The 20363-nt window shown below is 35.4% G+C and overlaps 1 protein-coding gene and 1 long non-coding RNA gene across 2 annotated transcripts; both read right to left on the reverse strand.

The window, feature by feature from the left end:
- Positions 1-5740, reverse strand: LOC109715848. The gene is made up of 3 exons (XR_002217764.1): positions 5586-5740; positions 5231-5391; positions 1-120 (listed from the first exon to the last, which is right to left on the reverse strand). It is a non-coding gene; the product is annotated as an uncharacterized LOC109715848 (long non-coding RNA).
- LOC109715811 lies at positions 12963-14561 on the reverse strand. Its single transcript, XM_020241003.1, has 2 exons — positions 13493-14561; positions 12963-13397 (listed from the first exon to the last, which is right to left on the reverse strand). Exons 1-2 carry the CDS (start codon positions 14279-14281, stop codon positions 13281-13283), a joined length of 906 nt encoding a protein of 301 aa, XP_020096592.1. The 5' UTR covers positions 14282-14561; the 3' UTR covers positions 12963-13280.

A 20363-nucleotide genomic window follows, 5' to 3' on the forward strand; every position in this document is an offset into this window, starting at 1 on the left:
GTGATGAGCCTTGGGCGGATAGGGGAAACTCTGTCCGTTCGGTGTCTGTTTGACGTGCTCGGGCCGGCCCAAATTGGTATCGGTCTCGGGGCGTGACAAGCTTGCACACATATTTCACATCTATAATCAGGTAAATTAGATTTAGGAATCAAATCAAAATGCATCAATCTTTTGATAGTATTAAAATTCACATGTTCCAATCTTCCATACCAAATATTAAGAGAAATAACATTCATCACAAGAGCACTTTCATTAATAAAAGGAGAAGATACAAATAATTTAAATAAACCATCACTCAAAAATTCTTTTTCTACAAAATTCACTCCTTTCGTTATAACTACCCTATTACATTCAAAAACTAACTTAAAACTCTGCTGAGCTAGAAGAGAACCACTAATCAAATTCTTCCTAAGGTCGGGAACATGGTGGACTCCGTGCAAGGTTAAGGTCTTCCCAGAGGTCAGCTTCAAATCTACTCGACCTGTCCCTAGCACGTAAGAAGAGGCTGCATTCTCTATATTCACCGATCCTCCACACGAGTCCTGATAGTGGAGTCAGAAGGGTCAGACCCTGCAGTCAACATATTCATCTGGCGGTCAGGTAAAGCTTCCTTCTTCTTCTTAGGTACGAAAGGTCGATTCTTGCGGAAGTAACAATCCTTCGCAAAATGATTCATCTTCCTACACACAAAACAACCAGAATTGCCTCCACTTTCCTCAGGTTTAGGTTTTTTAAAGTTTGGGTTGAACTTCCTTCGGTAGAAAGGCTTCTTCTTAAAGTTTCGGTGAGGCTAGAAGTTTCTACCCTGACTTTTGGGATTCTCTACTAGGTTGGCTTGGGTTGAAGGTCCACTGGGCTTCTTATCCTTAGCTCGGTTCGACTCTTCTATCCTAATGGATCTTAGGACATAATTCAGGGATAGCTCTCTCTGATTATGTTTAAGATCATTTGCATGGTTTGACCAAGAGGGTGGCAACTTATCTATAAAGGCGGCAACTAAAAAACTTTCATCAAGATCTACCCCACTGGATCTAAACTGCTGAACTATATTCTCAAAATCATGAAGCTGGTCAGACATAGACCTACTATTTACCAATTTAAATTTAATTAGATCAGACGCCTGGTATCTCTTCTGGGTAGGATCAACTTGACCATACTTAGCTTCTAAGGATGTCCAAAGTTCCCTAGCTGTCTTAGCACCACAGTAGATGTCATATAATTTGTTAGATAGGGTACTAAGAATCCGATTTAAACAATGATAATTGATCATGTTGTGATCAACAGGAGTACGGTTGTAGTTGCAGATGTAGTTGCAGTTTCAGTAGTGGGAGGAGTGGATCCAGTCTGGGCTTGGCTTCGAGTAAGCGGTCGATTGACCACATTCTGGGCTGCACCTACAGGTGCAGATATTCTCGGCAGAATCCGAGATAGCAGAAACCAACCCAAGTGTAGTAAGCTAGAACCTCATTTGGTTCTCCCACCTCTTAAAATTACGACCATCAAAAGTAAACGATTTCGCCGAATCCTCCATAATAAAACAAAATCTGTTCACAAATTAATTCTACTGTTATGTCAAAAAACAGTTTTGAATTTCAGAAAAATAACAGTAAGAGTTATATATTAATTTGTAGAAAAGAAATACTTTAATTACTATAATAAAAGAAACAGAAAGATTAAAAAGAATTTCGCTTCTAGATTGTTAGAAAAACTTTCTGATCTTTTATTACAATATTCTTTAAAAACCAATTCAAAAATTTAATTACTCCTAGCGATACAACGACCACGTTCCACCTCGTCGGCACGCTTCCAAGATGGCGCAAGACGAACCCAACCAGCTCTAGATCGAGCAAAAGAAAACTCGGCGAAAATCAAGAAAGTAGAAAAAGATGAGAGGCTTTAGGTATGCTCGGGCCTAAGATTATACGGATAAAGATTAGGATTAGTTTTAGGATTAGTAAAAAGATAAGTATTAAAATAAAGATAAAACCGACAAAATAAAATAAACCGGGTGTACAGATCGCGCGCGCCGCAGCCCGGCCAGGCTCGGCTTGGCTAGTGCCGTGTGTGTATATAAACGAGAGCATAACTCTCACTTTTTTCCAAACAACTAGCTTGAGAATAAAGCAATATATAAAAACAACAAACACCCTTTTGTTTTCCAATGTGGGACTAAACATCTCACATTAAAATTTTAGTTGGGCTCCCCAAGCGGCCCATTAATAATTGTTGGGCTCCTCAAGTGGTTTTAATAAGTTTTAAATCACAAAATCCAATAAAAACCCAATAATGCCTCCCCATCCCCTCCAACTATTGTCCCCCACCTTCTCTAGCTCCTCTCTATATAACTTGCATGTATGATTAGATATTCTATTGCGCAGCTCTAATTAACCTCCAAGTACTATTAGATGTAGGTCCCATGTAACGACCCAGCCCACTAGCAACAAAAACTCGTTGGGCCCAACAACCGGCCCAAAATGCTTAAGCCCAGTTATTATTACTAATGTCTAAGTCTCTTATAAACCCAATGACAACCACATTCCCATCCGATGTGGGACTATTGGGGTGTCACAGACTCCCCCCGTTAAGGACCTGACGTCCTCGTCAGTCCAATCACACACACAGCCCAAGATCACTAGGCGATGTGAGACTCGTCTCGCTAGCCCGTCATCCAGACCCTGGCTCAGCCGAGACTCGCCACACATGTCCAGCTGGTAAACCGGCTCTGATACCAAATGTAACGACCCAGCCCACTAGCAATAATAACTCGTTGGGCCCAACCACAGCCCAAAATACTTAAGCCCAGTTATTATTACTAATGTCTAAGTCTCTTATAAACCCAATGACAACCCCATTCCCATCCGATGTGGGACTATTGGGGTGTCACATCCCTCTAATCTAAAAGCTGAGAACTTCATAGGACTCAAATTTGAATATCGGGTTTGAATTGCAAGGAGATACGACGGTTGCGACTCGAATTAGTCTTGGGTTGCGTCATGAGAGATTTTATGAAAGTGATAAATTGAAAGAAAACTTACAGAAATGTTGTATAGCCGTTGAGTGTATATATGAAAAAAAGTTAAGTCTTGGGGAGTAAATGCATAGACTCAATTGGAGTGAGTCCATAATAATTTATAATAAAGTGTTTGAGGGCATACAAACTGGGTTGTACTTTTTCAGCTGTGTATGTATCCAGCCATTCTCAACCCAATTGAGTGCCGCGCGCCCAATAAAGTTTCTCGACATGATATACGCTAGCCCCTCGACGCCTTACTCGTACCCTTTGGCGTATGGACGATAGGATTAGATTTAAAGTCTCACTGTCAACTTTAGGTCATATCCTTACTACTTGACTCGGCATACATCGACTCACACGACTCCTACTCTTGAATTCTACTCCAAAAATCATCATGACCACTATACCATTATCAAGACCACTATACTATCACCAATAAACACTGAATTGATTTTTCTATTTAGAAGTTTTAATTAATCAACTCACTCGAGCCTATGCGTCCACTCTCCGAAACTTAACTCTTTTAAGTGTACTAAACTATCAAATCGCATTTTTATGGTTTCTCCTTGAATTTGTTATTTTCATAAAACCCACCAAATTAGTTCACTACATTATTTAGAAAAGTAACCATGATTTTCAAGCTTATGGATTTGGGCCTAATAATACATATTAGTCTTTCACTCCTCAAGTTTGTTTTTTTTTTTTCCCTCAAATCTATTAGTTGAGGGGGTTTATGTGACACTCCCAGAATTTGGAACAGTTATATATATATAAGGTATAGTAGGACAAAAACTTTTTAATATGGCTATAATATTTTAGGCAGTGACTAGACTTAAAACGTAAAGAGGGATGAATGAGTCTACGACTATAGTAGTTCTAGGATAGGTGAATCCCTTGGAAAGTAGGGCGCCACAGTTAGTATCAGAGCCAATTGGAAAGTATGATCAGATGAGTCTTATTAGAGCTAGGATCATACAGTGAGTAGAGCGCAACTTCTCGGCTGACAGCCGTTGTGGGTGGAGTGTGGCTCCCCATAAGGTCGATCGGCTAAGGCTAGTAAGATTAGTCTCACAATGCATGGTAGTTCTGACTTATTTTGAACCTGATAAGGGCATCAGGGCTTATAGAGAGGGGAATGCAACACCGCAAGGATATGGAATAGCCTTATCTAGAGAATTATCTGGATGATCAATAATTCTCATTGGGCTGAGTTGGAATTATTCCAATCCACTGAAAGGAGTTTCAGTGATATTGTTGATAGTGATCAGAATATATCTCACTACTAAATAGAATAGAATCTATAGGGTCACACAGATAAGAGGTTGTGATTGATTGGATAGCTAGATCGTGATTTTTGAATCTCCGGAGGGCCTAATTGTCAATATGTTGATAATTGGACTAAATTGTAATTATTACAAATTAGTAGTATCAAAATATAAATGTTATAAGAGAGGACTTTTTAACGGTTAGTAAATTATGAGAGGACTTATGTGCAAATATTGCATTATTAATTTGATATGATCAAATTAGGATAAAGTTCAAATCTAATCACAGTAGGATTTGATCGATTTAAACAATTAAGAAAATGATAAATTTAAATCTAGATTTGTTCTTATCCTTAATAGTTATTATATTATTAAAAGAGCATTATATCCCTCTATATAATATATGAGAGTTTTTAAAAAATCTTAGCCGTTATCACTCTTCCTCTCTCTTTCCTTCTCTCTTTTTCTCTAGCAAGAAAGACGTTCTTTACAAGAGAGCTAGCACCCTGGTGAGGACATCGATCAAATCACCAACCTCGTGTGAATATCTATAGAGGCTGAACGCGTGTGCGGCTTCAAGAGAACCTAATTTCACGATCATCAAATTGTGGTGAAGATCTACCCGCGCAAAGGTAAAAATTGGATTTTTCCTTTCCTCCTTTAATTTTAAAGAATATGAGGGATTCTAATTGTGTGGTTTTTGAGATCAGATCTCGAGTTTTAAAAAAAAATCAAATTGTTTGATTTTATTTCCACTGCGATTTTACAGTATGCAATTTTCTAACAATTATGTCATACAATTATAAGCTCCAATTTACATTTCAAAGCATGCAACCACTAACCAGAGTTACATATGACCCTAGAATATAGTTCCCATACAATATGATACATGGCAAAAAATAGTGACTTAGACATAGAAAAAAACTCGACTATTTCGGATAGCATCACCTACCTCGTATCGACGTCTAGAATTGGGAAAACCAAGCCTCGCAATTTGTCTTCGCTGATTTAGCTCGACCGAAGGCTAACGAATGATAATCAACAATTTCTCTCACTCGAACACTGTAGGCTGATCGAAATCCCAATTTGAGTTGTTTCTTGCATCGATTTACCCTTCAATTAAGGAGACAAGAGATCAATTTCACCAAAAACCTCATTTCCACAAAATTCCTAATTTTTGCCATAGGGTTTGCACCCTTTCAAGAACACCAAAAATCTCTTTTGGGGTTTCTTGTCTATCCTAGGTTAGAATCTCATAGGAGTTCCCAAAATACTAATAAAAGACGGTTTAAATATCAAAACCTCACCTTAGGATTCTCTTCTCCTCAAGCTTCTCCCTGCACTAGGCTTACTCTTTGCTCCAAAGCCTCTTGCCAAGCTAAATCTCTCCAAGTCCCTTGGTTGGAAAGAGCTCTAGAGAGAGAAAAATGAGAGAAGTGAGGTTGTGTGGGTGTAATAGAGAGTGAGGGACTCTCTTGTATTAAAAGAAGAAGGGGTCGTTGGAGTATTAAACATATCCCAACATTTGCAACTAAACCCCTCAAATACCAATATTTGCACCCATTCAAATTCTACACTTCGTAACATTGAGTACCGGTACTCAAATTGGTGTACTGGTACTCAGGCACTTAGTTCTGGTACTAAGGGTCCAGTTCCGCAAAATCCGAAAGTTAGTTTTCTGGGCACAACACAGGGTTCCGGGACCCCCCTTTGGTACCGGTATACAGTGTGACAATCCGCAGCTTATGTAGATTTCTCATCTCAGAGCTAGTTTTTGCATCCGATTTGTGCTGGCAATACTCGTACACCCTCTAAACGACTCCGAAATCATCCAAATTGCTTCATAGGGCATACTTACACTAGGACTCCCCAATTTGGAGAAGTCCGATGCATTACACCAACTTTTCACCGTTGTCTAGTGCAATGGCGATTGGGACATAGTCCGAATTGATTTTCTGCGATCGAGTGTAGAAGAAATTATGACAGAGCCAGTAGAGGAGAAGGTATGCTCTTTCTTGGTGATTGGAGCAGAGGTCTGACCCGCGAACCACTGCATGGATTTGGTATAGGCTAGGTCTGCCTTTGGGTCTAGAAAGGCCTCGAACTTTGTCGCGCCGCCAAGGTTATAGGCCATGGACATGATGGTGCCGTGTGGGCAGAGACAGAGGATCGCCACCACATCGAAGAGGGTTGGAGTGAAAGGCCTCGACTAGAAAAGAAAAGTATTCAAAGTAGAGAGCCAGAAACATAAAGCCGCAGCAAGAAAAAGGTTGTCGGCTTGGGGAGGAGTCCTCAAGTTGGATGGCATTGTAAATCTCGACGTCGCGCCACAGAGCAGTAAACAATCCTTCGACTCGATCCAACCAAGCTAGGTATGCTTTTGAGATGCTAGGCTAGGTACGGAGGCTTTTTCTTATTGACCTAAACAAGACCAGAAATGAAGATAGGCGATGTCCGCCAACAAGGGAAGCCTTTCTGCAGAAAAAGGAAAGTCGTCGTCCTTAGGTAGCCTCAACAAAGAAAGGGCCGAGGACGAAGCGGGAAGGGTCGATCACATGTAGTTTCAAAAGACAGAAGCCGACATTGGGAGATGAGGAAGAGGGAGAATCTGAGCCATTGGAGAAAAAAGTCTCTGGTAGAGAGAAAGAGTTGAAAAAGGGGAGTTGAAGAAGAAGAGTCGAGAAGAAGAGCAAGAAAGATGAAGTCATCGGAGGGAGTTTTGAAATAAGTTTTGATGATGACGAGATGACATCAACTATTAAATGTCTTAATTAATACCCTAGGTAAGACAAAAGGGCGTAAAAAATCGTAGCCGTCGAAGGACAACATCAAGTACAAAATGACCAAAGGCATGGCCAATCAAGGCCGCCAAATGGAAAAAGTATTATGACCATTGGGGATGGTGAATCTCAACCGTTGAACCCGCGGTGTTTGATCTCGGCTGCTGATAGAGCAATATCAGTCACTTGAAACGGTTGTTACGAAGAATACTGTAGGGCCCATTATTGGCACCATAAAAATAGCGCCAGATGGTAAAATAGTTCAAGCCACGTGAGTAAAATGACAGGAGCGAGACAAAAGGCAACACATCGTAGGTCGGGAGGAGTACGCCTAAAATAGAAGGGCAGTTTAGGCGGGAGTAGTTGAAGTCGTGGTGGAATGGTTTTGTGGCTAGCAAGGGATCAGCCGAGGCATAACCCAAGGAAATAGGAACGCGCCGATGAAAGGGGTCATTCACACGAGCAAGAGACCACAACAAATTCATATCCTTTATTTTCGGCATTTATAGTTTTTCTGGAGATAGTCCATAGATTTTCTTGTTAGTTTTCTTTTTCGGAGCTTAGTTAAGAGCGTGGTTCAGTATTTCTCTAGGAGTAGATTTTATTTCTGTAACAGCACTTGTAATTCCACTTTTTCGATAAATATAAATAGTTGAGCTCATTCAGCCGAGCTTGCTTTTGGGTCAATTATGAATAATTGAGGACGAACCCAGTTGAGCCAATCCCTTCTCAATTGAGTCGCTTGGTTTGCTAGTGGCACATTTGAGAGTCATCCTACGAGCCGACTCGCATCCTAAAGAAGAACTTTCAAAGTCTTGATCCGATCAGCGTCACCCTCCATTCTGTTTCTAGCCTAGCACCTCCAAATAAATTTTTTTTTCCCTCAACACTTTGCTCTCTCTTTAATTCAGTTGGTTGATAGAGGGACATAATTAATTTCTTGCCAAAAGACTAATCTGATTAGTCAGATAGACAACTCCGTCAATTCTCATTAATTTTCTTGCCAAAAGACTAATCTGATTAGTCAGATAGGCATGCAACTCTGTCAATTCCCGTTAAAGATAATTGACAGAAGAGGATAACATGAATGACTTGCTCAAGTTGGGAGTTTGCAATATTCATTCCTCCCAAAAGTTTAAAAGATAACATTTACAATTTACCCTCCTAGTTTAGTACAATTTTAAGCGCTTGAACCAATTGGACTAGTGAAATATAAGCAGCTAGCCATCAATGAAAGGAGAAGCGGGCAAGAAAAGGAGATGCGCTCTGTCCCATAGTGGCTAGAAGATTCTAGATTAGATCAGATTGATAATAACATATGCATGCATGAAAATGAAAATGAAAATGAAAATGGCACAGTGCAGCCCATTTCCAACAGTGGTTGCCGTGTGCGCATTTGCAACCAATTGCGCCCTTTGAGGTCGCCATCATCGGTAAACTCATTCGCACAGCAACGTTACATTTGTATGTACGGGACTGAGGACAACGGACAACCACCCAACCTTTGCTGGCTCCTTGTGGCCCAATCACTGTTCAATTCATGTTCTTTCCTTTCAGTTTTTCTTTGGTTCTTGCATGGAGTGCTAGATATTTCTCCCACTCCCCAACTCTTTTGGACTTTCCCCTCTCGTGGATAAATTAGGGTCAAAGAAATTTCATTAGTTTCTGAACTTAATATTCTCTGTAGATTACATCCAATTAGCTAATTTCGCTACCTGTCGTTATCTCTGTTGACGAAAAATGAAAAAAATCTAAATGCAAAATAAATACATTTGTGCCGAAGTGGCACTGCTTGAGAAAGCGAACGCATTTCATCTGCTTCCCTTAACAATAGTGACCCTTACTGACCGACCCTAGCGCAAGTGACGAAAGGACTTGATGGTTGGTATTCGAGACCTAAGTTCGAATCCTAATTGATTCACATTTTCAGCTTAGTTTATTTCTAAATAAAATAAACGAAGCGGGTATCCTGCTACCTTTCTCTCTCTCAAAAAAAAAAAAAAAAAAAAAAAAAAAAAAAAACAATAGTGACCCTTTTTGAGGTGGAATGGGATTCGTTTAATGCCACGTTTCCGGCCTGAAAAGAGACCCCGACATGAAGTCGCATCATTCTTTTTTTAATTTTTTTTGGATAAATTTTATTTTGCTCCTGCCGTAGAATAGCATATCTTTACTTTATTATTTCGTGCTTCAAAATATCATACTTAACTACTATGTTGTATAGTGTATTTTTATTTTACCACTCCACGAGCCTATGGTATAAAAAGTTATACATAACCATTCAATAGTTTTACTTTATTTTACTATAAAATATTTACTGTTCAAAATAAAGATTTATGTAACCTGGCACAGAGTTGTGCCGAAAATTTACCGGCATAAAGTTGTGCCGACATAGTATATGCCGGACCATACTGATACGTAACTGTCACAAAAAATATCCATCCTATACGGACACATAATAGTATGAAATATTTATGTTTTTAACAACAAAATATATTAATTGTTTATTATGTATTTTTATCAGATATTTTGAATTTTATTGAGAAAATTACATAATAATGTAAATAGTAGAGAATTTTGAATTGTGCAATCAGCACGGAGGTTGTATTATATTGATATTTTACTGGCACAATACGGCAAAGTTTATATGCTCATGCTAATAAATATTTAAAATCCTTGATTAAAGAGTGTATCACTTTATAATTTTAAAAAACATTGTTTTACTATTCTGTTTGAAGATAGATTTTTTTGTTGAAACAAAACTAAACGGGATACTAGTTAATAGGGCTGGCAAATGAGCGAGCCGGCTCGCGTTCGACTCGATATTTGGCTCGCTCGAGCTCGACTCGAAATTAAATGAGCCGAGCTTGAGTATTACTCGGCTCGTTCGAATTAGACTTGAAAAGCTCGAAAGCTCGAAANTATATATATATATATATATATATATATATATATATATATATATATATATATATATATATATATATAGTAGAGCTACTATGCTATCAAAAGTATAGAGGATTTGGTGCTTTGGATTTTTTGATTCTTAGATCAACCCCTTTAATCATTTTTTATCTTTGGATTAATACTATTATTATTTTGTAGAGACCACTCAATCCTAGAGATATTATTTAATCCTAGGGGGGACCATAATCATCCCAACCATACAATTCCTAATCAAAGGTCAAAAATTCGAAAACATCAAATATTCTATATTTTCGATAGCATAGCAGTTCTACACTATATATATATATATATATATATATATATATACCCAAAAAAAGGTAAACTTTCTGTAGAAGTTCAGAAAAAGAACCATTTACCCAAAAAATGGTAAATTGCAGAAACAATAGTCAGTACATGTACATATATTTAACTGGGAATTGTAAACTTGCCAAAGGTAAATTGCAGAAACAACCTCTTTCTTCGTTCATGATTAAATAAAAAAGTAATTAATGATTGGAAACATAAAAGTTAGGACTCTACTACTAATAATTGAACTTAAGCAATTTTAGATCAATAGTTGGAGTGTAACAAGTTATTAAATACTAGTGAGTTAAATCTTTTAAATTTGGTATCAAAGCCCAAATTAAAACATAGGAACAGATGAGAACGTCACAGTCTAAACAAGAAAAATCTGTGGTGACCTGATAGCCCAAATAGCACCAATAATTTCATATTGGATGATAAAGTGATTATAATTAGAAATATAAAGATCACGCACTCTAATACGAATTATCTTGGAGCTCGTTGTTCGGGCCCAGCAGCTTATTACTGTTCTTATGCTGGATCGTTACAAAAATGAAGGGATAAATTATGGATACATCTTAACTTTCAGCTTTATGAGATTTAGTTCATTAGCCATTTTACTTAAAGTTTAATTTGATTTTATTGCTTTTGTTCTCAGCTATAATAGTGTATTACAACACTATTATAAACAAAGTTCGAATCCTAGCACAAGTGTCAAAAGGTTTGATGGTTGATACCTGAGGTCCTAATTTATAAAATAACATGTATTAATTTTGAGATACTTTGATAATGCTCCATGTAAAATAACAAGTTTATTTAACATAACAATTTTCATATGCGATATAACACATCAATTCCTAGCCAATATGTCAAAAGTTGCAGGCACAGCCCATATGCTTAAACAAAATTTGATAGAGAAATGCTACTTAATTATATACACAAAAGTGAGATGTAGGTATTACAGGCATGCATTTGAGAGTTTAGCTGCTTATTTTTAATATTAAAAAAAATGATAAGAGCTAACATAAAAATATGAATTTTGGATGAGCCAAATATAAAGTTTGTACATATATTTTGGGCATGCAAGTAATATTACTTTTTCTTTTTTCGGGCTAATTATAAAAAGTCTCCTAACACTTCAGCTCTACTATCATTCACCCAATTACTACATTAAAAATTTCATCAACAATTATCACCTTAAATGTTGTCACCATCTTAAAACGATCCAAAACTTTGAAATAATGACAAATTAGGCTGTAAAATTTTATTAAAACTAGTTGGCATATCATATTATTCTACATCTCAACATATATTTAATTTGTAATTCAAAAAATATATTATTGACAGTTTGGTAGTTGATACCCGAGGTCCCAAGTTCGAATCCTAGTTGATTCAAATTTCCAAATAAGTTTATTTCTAATTGAAATAAACGAAGTGGGTAGCGTGCTATCTCTCTAAAAAAAAAAAAAACTCAAAAAACATATTAAAAAAATTAGGTAAAGAAAATTTTCTATTTTATTGATAAAATTGATAGTTTATTGAACAATTTATTCAATTTATATGATTATATTACATTGCCTAAAGTTAACTTTATTTGCAAATTTATTTTTATAAAGTTTTATAGCTGAATTGAACAATTATTCTAAATAATTGGACCTACGTGAGATAGTGACAAAATATATGGAGCTAAATAATTGCAAGAGGGTAACTGAAATAAGAGCTAAAGTGTAACGAGCTTTTTATAATTTAGCATTTTTTTTTCCCTATTCAATATGCGCTTTGATGTTATTCAATATGTACCTTGATATAGCTGAAGTTTTACATAACATTATGTTTCAAAAACTAACTTAAATTTTTTTTTTTTTGATTAAACAGGGATTCACCCTATTAACTAACTTAAATATTTTGATATTGATCATATGTCTGACACGATCTATAGTTCTACAAAATTACCTAATTGTTTCTAAGTCTCTATAAAATTATTTCTCTCATTTATATTATGATAAAATTATTTAATTAAATATTATAAAAAAATTTATATATGTATCCATAAAGAGAATTTTTCATTTTCTGTAAATTAAAAACTGATTCAATACAATTTCAAAAAATATTGTAGAATAAATGATAAAAATTTGTTGCTATAAATTTTTCGTGTATGCGGCATCGTGCGGGCCCTTTATCGGGGAAAGCATGATAGGTGACAATTCCTGAATTTCTGGCAACTGAAGCATATCAAGATACTGTAGATAACTTTCTAATCCATTATATTATAACAGTATAAAATAAACAAGATAAAAAATATATAAAATTTATCTGAATTATAAATTACTTTAATTTGACTATTTAATATTTCAAACTTTTTAACTTTACTATCTAAATCTAAATAAATTTTTAAGTTTTACTAAGATCCCCTCAACTTCACGGCATTTTAAAACAACTCTCCCCTCGGATTTTAATTTCTATCTGTTAAATTGGGGACTTCAATTTTTTCCAATTTAGTTTGCCTAGGGGCTTCATTTAATTTATCACCACTATCAATTATTGGCTGTTAATTCTCATTTGCCAAAAATTAGTTACAACTATCAAAATTTACACAATCTCAGTTAAATTTGGGAAGAACAAAAGAAAGAACATCAAGATCTCAATCAAAGAAAATAGGAAAAAAAAAAGTTCAGGCTTCATTTTATAATAGCAAATAGTTGAGGGGGGTCTCCATGCATCTTTCACCAACGAAGTTACTTGTACACATCAGATCTAACCGATCGCGGTAACTAGTCAATAATTTATTTCCCTCCATTTCTATACACACCCGAGTACCGAACCATATATGCCATTTACTATTTATTCCCTCTCCCTACAAATCTATGGGAGAACACCGCCATAACCCTCTATGGACAAAATAAAAATAAAATTATATGGTAATTACAAGATGGCATAAGTTGAGTGAGATCCTTCCACGAAGGCCGATTTGGATTAAAGCCCGTCATAGTAGCCACCAAATGAGATGTGAGCCCTTGTGATGGGAGCTCCTCTCATTGCTGAGATTGCCTGGTTCAGCCTCGTGGCCTGCTGCACCGCCTGTTTAATCCTCTGCAACCCGAATTAAACAGTTTCAGAAGGCACAGTGTAAATCGACAGCGGATGCATGACTAAGTTGGTAGAAATTAAAATGAAACTGCGGGAACCTTGTCTTCAGTGTAGATCTGAAACTGGATCTTCTGTTGCTGGTGCTGGTGCTGGTGCTGCTGCATCTGCTGGTGCTTGTGCTGGTGCTTGTGCTTGCCGCCCAATATAAAGACACAGATGGTTGCAGCAGCAGCCACTCCAATCGAGCAGAGTGCTCCGATCCCATTCACTCTCCACCTCCACACAGTGAATCCGATTCCCTCCAGCAACTGGTTCCCTTTTTTGTCTTCGGAACACATGTTGTTGTCGCCATCCTCCTCCTCTTCTTCTTTAATTAGTTCCGCCGAATTCTTCTTCGACGCCTTATCCTCGGCGACCTCCGTAGAACTGTAAGGCCCTTCCTCCTCATCAAACAAGATCGGATCAGGCTCGACGTGAGGCACGATCAGCTTGGCGCCGGCCATGGGGGAGCCCATCTTCATGTCGACGAATTCGGCGTCCCTGGTCTTCTTGAAGAAGAAGACGACCTGGGAGACCGGATCTTGGTCCGGTAAGACCACCACCGGAATATCCTTGATGAACTCCTTGCCAGGAGGTCCATCGCCGCCGCCACCGCCACCAGCATCACCATCAGCATCACCATCTCCATCATCTTGGTGGGTCTCCACATGGGCCGGGTGAGGGGGGATTGGAGGAGTGGGGTGAGATGGGCAGATGAAGTAATCCATGTTGATGATCCCCTTGGGATCAAAGAAGATCTTCTGGGACAAGTCCCTACCATCATGGCCAAAGTCCAGGAACTCCCACTCCTCAAGGCTCATCAGCTCCTTGGAAGAAGCCTTTTCCATTATTGGAAGTTGGAAGAGGGGGCCGGGAAACAAAACAAATTAAAAATTAGTGAGGGGAGGGGGGGGAGCGGAGGGGAGGGGAGGTGATCAATGTGTTTGAGAGTTAAAATTTATTTATAATAATAAAAAGTGTATGAAGGAAGGATGTGTGGAATAATAATTGGTGAGGCGATCAAATGAAATTAAGAAGGGGGCGTGGGGCTGTTTTCAGTCTTCGAGTGATATTTCTGGGAAGGGTAAAAAGGAAGGAGAGAGGGGAGGGGAGGGGAGGGGAGGAGGGGGTGTTGAATGTTGTTGATTTGATTGCGGGCTTATCCTTCCAGAACAAGTGACGAATGAGGAGAGGTCCGCTGGAGCCCACCCACCGGTTTAGACTATATCATTTTTTTAAAAAAAAATTTAAGGATGAATTGGCATTCAAGGAACCCTGGAGTTCAATTTTCCAGTAGTTTTAGTTATAATAATAATAGTTTAGCGGGTGTTTGGCCTAGCTATTCAAAAATGATTCTGAGCCCAAAATTATTTTTGAGCTCAGTAGAGTGTTTGGGAATGATATTCTGAAAATCTGATTCTACCTTTTAGAATTTGAAAACTGATTTTGAAAACTCCAGAATCAGAAGTAGAAAAAAAAGCTGATCAAATTAATATAAAGTTCAAATCGAATCAAATTAGGATTTGATTGATCTAACCAATTAAGAAAAAGATAAATTTAAATCTAGATTTATACTTATCCTTAATTGTCATCATATTAGGAATATATTCCTATATATAATATAGGAGAGTTTTTGGAAAATCCTAGCCGTCATCTCTCTTCTCCTCTCTCTTCCATATTCTAGCAAGAAAGACGTCCTTTGCAAGGGAGCTAGCACCCCGGTAAGGACATCGATCAAATCATCAACCTCGTGTGGATACCTATAGAGGCCGGATACGTGTGCGGCTTGAAGAGAACCCGATTCTACGATCATCAAAATTGAGGTGAAGATCTATCCGCGAAAAACGTAAATATTCGATCTTGCTTTTCTCCTTTAATGTTAAAGAAGATGAGGGATCCTAATTGCGTGGTTTTTGAGATTGGATCTCGAGAGTTTTTAAAAATCAAATTTGTTTGATTTTCTATTCCGCTGCGTTTTATCATACGCAATTTTCTAACAGTTCTCCAAAACTAATTCTGATTTTGAACTCAAACTTCTATTTTTATTTTTATTTTCGATTCAAAGTATAAATTTAACATTAATTTAAATTTTGAAATTTTAAATTCATATTTGAATTTTTAAATTTCAATTTTTCAAATTTAAAATTTAAAATTTACATTTAAAATTTTAAATTTAAGTTTCAAATCTCAAATTTTTAAATTTTAAAATTCAAATTTTAAATTTCAAAATTTTAAATTTAAAATTTGAAATTTCAAATTTTAAATTTCAAATTTCAAATTTCAAATTTAAAATTTCAAATTTCAAATTTTAAATTTTAATTTCAAATTTTAAATTTTAATTTCAAAATTTTAAATTTTAATTTTACTTTTAAATTTCAAAATTTAAAATTCAAATTTTAAATTTTAAATTTTAAATTTTGAATTTTGAATTTCAAATTTGAAATTTCAAAATTCAAAATTTTAATTTTAATTTCAAATTTCAAATTTCAATATTTTAAATTTTAAATTTTAATTTTAATTTTAATTTTAATTTCAAAATTAAATTTTGGATTTTAAATTTTAAATTTATTTTTTAATTTGAAATTTGAAATTTTAAATTTTAAATTTTAAATTTTAAAATTTAAATTTTAAATTTGAAAATTTTAAATTTTAAATTTGAAAATTTAAATTTTATATTTTATATTTGAAAATTTTAAATTTGAAAATTTAAATTTAGATTTTAAAATTCAGATTTGAAATTTAAAATTTTCAAATTTAAAATTTATTTTTGTACAAGTTTGAAACTTAAAAATTATACTTTTTATTAAATTTAAATTTTTAATTTAAATTCAAATTTTAAATTATTTTAAAAGTAAAATTTAGTAAAAATATTAATATATGCCAACATCAAAATTTTTTTGCCAAACAACTTTAGAAAATCACTTTAGAAAAATCACTTTTTTCTAAATTCAACCAAACGCTCTACAGCTTTTCACCAAAATCGATTCTTCAAACTAAAATCACTTTTACAGAAATCATTTCTCCAGAAGCTAAGCCAAACAGGCCCTTAGTCTTTGAGGTTTGTTCTCAATAGTAATTTGCCGTATGCTTTTTTTTTCTTCAAAATTGTTTTGTGTCAAACTTGTGTAAAAATAGAAGTCTTGCGAACCAAATTAAAATTGTGGTCAAATTCGATAATAAAAGTGAGAAAACTAGAATTAGTCTAACAAGAAAAAATGAAATTTTGAGGATACAAAAATTGTTGTAGTTGAAAATTCGAGGGAGGCTGTTTTAAAGACCAAATTATATAAGCAAACTAAATTCAAAAAAGTCACTATAACACGTTTTGTTTATGAAAAAAAGAAAAACTTATTTATAATTGTTGGTAAAAATAGACCGAACATAGTTACTGTAAAATATCATACTTACAGTAGTCTCACTAGCTCTAACAGAAGAACTTGTCATATCGTCGTACTCGTCTCACAGCCTCCTAAATCTGCAATGGCCTTTTGAATCTTCGATCGAATGTCGCTTGATAGAATCTTCAAAATCACCTATCCTCCAAAACTAGGGGAACGTAGATGAAAATCTCAAGGAGATAATAGAACGTACAAAATCGAAGAGAGAAGTTAGTATTTATAAAGAGTCCGACTGGAATACTATCGATAGCACCAGCACTTTGTGCTACCGAGTTTTTCGCCATTAGATTAACCTTTTGATTAATTTCACCCGTTAGATTATACTATTCAACCAATAACTCACTCAATCCTAGAGGGCCCACATCATCCTAACCGTACATTTCTTAATCCAAGGGCCGAAATCCTAATAGCACCAACAGCTTGGTGCTGTTGATAGCATTCCAGCCTAATTCATTTATAAATATCCTTTTTGAGATAATCATAAAAATATCTGTTAAGATATTAGAAGATGCGTTTTTTAACTAACATGAAATAAAATGAATAATAATTCATATCTCATGTAGATAAGGATAAAACAGAGCCGACTAATAATAGTTTAGTCTTTGAAGTTTGTTCTCAACAGTAATTTGCCGTATGCTTTTCTGCTCTTCAAAATTGTTTTGTGTCAAACTGTAAAAATAGAAGTCTTGCGAACGAAATTAAAACTGTGGTCAAATTCGACAATAAAAATGAGAAATTAAACTAGAATTAGTCTTACAAGAAAGAATTAATTTTTGAGGATACAAAAATTATTGTAGTTGGAAATTCGATGGAGGCTGCTTTAAAGACCAAATTATATAAGCAAACTAAATTCAAAAAAGTCACTATAACACGTTTTGTTTATGAAAAAAAGAAAAACTTATTTATAATTGTTGGCAAAAATAGACCGAATATAGTTACTGTAAAATATCATACTTACAGTAGCCTCAGTAGCTCTAACAGAAGAACTATTGTCATATCGTCGTACTCGTCTCACAGCCTCCTAAATCTGCAATGGCCTTCTGAATTTTCGATCGAACGTCGCTTGATAGAATCTCCACAATCACCTATCCTCCAAAACTAGGGGAACGTAGATGAAAATCTCAAGGAGATAATAGAACATACAAAATCGAAGAGAGAAGTTACTATTTATAAAGAGTCAAGTTGGAATACTATCGATAGTACCAAGCACTTTGTGCTACCGAGTTTTCCGCCATTAGATTAACCTTTTGATTAATTTCACCCGTTAGATTATATTATTCAACCAATAACTCACTCAACCCTAGAGGGCTCACATCATCCTAACCGTACATTTCTTCATCCAAGGGCTAAAAACCTAATAGCACCAACAGATTGGTGCTGTTGATAGATTTCCAGCCTAATTCATTTATAAATATCCTTTTTAAGATAATCATAAAAATATCTGTTAAGATATTAGAAGATGCGTTTTTTAACTAACAAGAAATAAAATGAATAATAATTCATATCTCATGTGGATAAGGATAAAACAGAATCGACTAATAATAGTTTAGTCTTTGAAGTTTGTTCTCAACAGTAATTTGCCATGTGCCTTTCTGCTCTTCAAAATCGTTTTGTGTCAAACTGTAAAAATAGAAGTCTTGCGAACCAAATTAAAACTGTGGTCAAATTCAACAATTAAAGTGAGAAAACTATAACTCTTATAAGAAAGAATGAATTTTTGTGAAAGCGAGTTCCCGTTGAGGATACAAAAATTGTTGTAGTTGAAAATTCGAGGGCTGTTTTAAAGACCAAATTATATAAGCAAACTAAATTCAAAAAAGTCACTGTAACGCATTTTTTTATGGAAAAAGAAAAATTTATTTATAATTGTTGGCAAAAATAGACCGAACATAGTTACTACAGAATGTCATACTTACAGTAGTCTCAGTAGTCTCAGTAGTTCTAACAGAAGAATTCGTCATATCGTCATACTTGCCTAACAGCCTCCTAAATCTACAACAGCCTTCTGAATCTTCGATCAAATGTCGCTTGATCGTCGTAGAAGGTTATATACTTGAATCTCCACAATCATCTATCCTCCAAAACTAAGGAAACGTAGATGAAAATCTCAAGGAGATAATAGAACGTGTAAAATCGAAGAGAGAAGTTAGTATTTATAAATATCCTTTTCGAGATAATCATAAAAATATCTATTAAGATATTAGAAGATGCGTTTTTTAACTAATAAAAAATATAATAAATAATAATTCATATTTCATGTGGATAAGGATAAAACAGAACTGACTAATACGAACATACCGCATGACAACAAAAATAAAATTAGTTTGGGGCTGTTTTTTTCAGACTAATTATTATGGGGCAATATGGTGCACGTACCTGACCGGAATATTCAAGCAGTGGCGCAACTCCTAAAAACCACCCAAGTGTACGTATGATCTGTTTATTAATGAGTACACAAGAGGAAACCTAATTAATGACATGCACCTAGACGTTGAGGATCGACGTGTTAACTTCGATCAGCTCACCTTCTTATTTTAATTACAATTTTGAGTGCTTTTGTTGGTTAAATATTAAATAAAAGCTTACTATCATCACCGCCTGAATTGTTGGGTTGGGTTCGCAATCCGGGAAAGCAAGGAAAGACGGATTTGCTTCCAACCAGAATTTACATAGAATTGTATATTCCTGCTTCCGCCAAAAGTGCTTTCTTCGGCGGAGGAGAGCATTTCGGTGGTTGCGTGTGTCCCGGCTCGGAGGAATCAGGTGTGATGGAGATGGGTATGTGAAGAAAAAGGGTTAAAAATTAGTGGGTTTATAATATAATATAATATAATATAATATAATAATATTAGAAGCCATCTCGAGAGTGTGAAATTATAATAATCTCTGTTCCAGAGGCTATATTAATTAGAGAATATGTGATTGCTAGGGGATATTAGTTGATTAATGTAATTTTTACTATGCATTACATTATTGTAAGCTGTTAATCATACCCAACAAGATATATAGAATCTGATGGACGAATGTGTAAGAGATAAATGACATCTGATTAGCGCTTATTTTGGATTATCATGATAACCGAAAGTTCTAGACTTTTAGCTTGATAACCATCTAGCTTTTACTTTTAACGAAGTGAAGCTATTCCGTAAACTAAGGCAAAAATATGAACAGACAAGACACTAATAAGGACTGGTTTCCTAGAAAGGGCCACCTGAAGCCATTAGACAAAATGAAGATGGGATGAAAACATATGCAAATATTTTTCTACTGCAATTCATAATCCATTTTCATACTTTTCGCTTAAATGGTCATAATTTTGCACACAGTTTTCAGCTTGCAACCCAAGCCGTCCAGCAGTTTTCTTGTTCCGAGCTAGCTAGTTTCGGATCTAAATTCAATAGCGTATGCTCCTCAATTTGCTCTATTATTTGATTGGAAAGTTTGTGTTGTTCTTTCGTTATTTTGAATTAGGCCACAATTTTGTAATATTCCTGATTAGCTAGAATTAGGAATAATTCCTGATTGATTACGT

The sequence above is a fragment of the Ananas comosus genome, linkage group 9 (genome assembly GCF_001540865.1).
Source record: "Ananas comosus cultivar F153 linkage group 9, ASM154086v1, whole genome shotgun sequence".
In the NCBI taxonomy this organism is placed as follows: Eukaryota; Viridiplantae; Streptophyta; class Magnoliopsida; order Poales; family Bromeliaceae; genus Ananas; species Ananas comosus.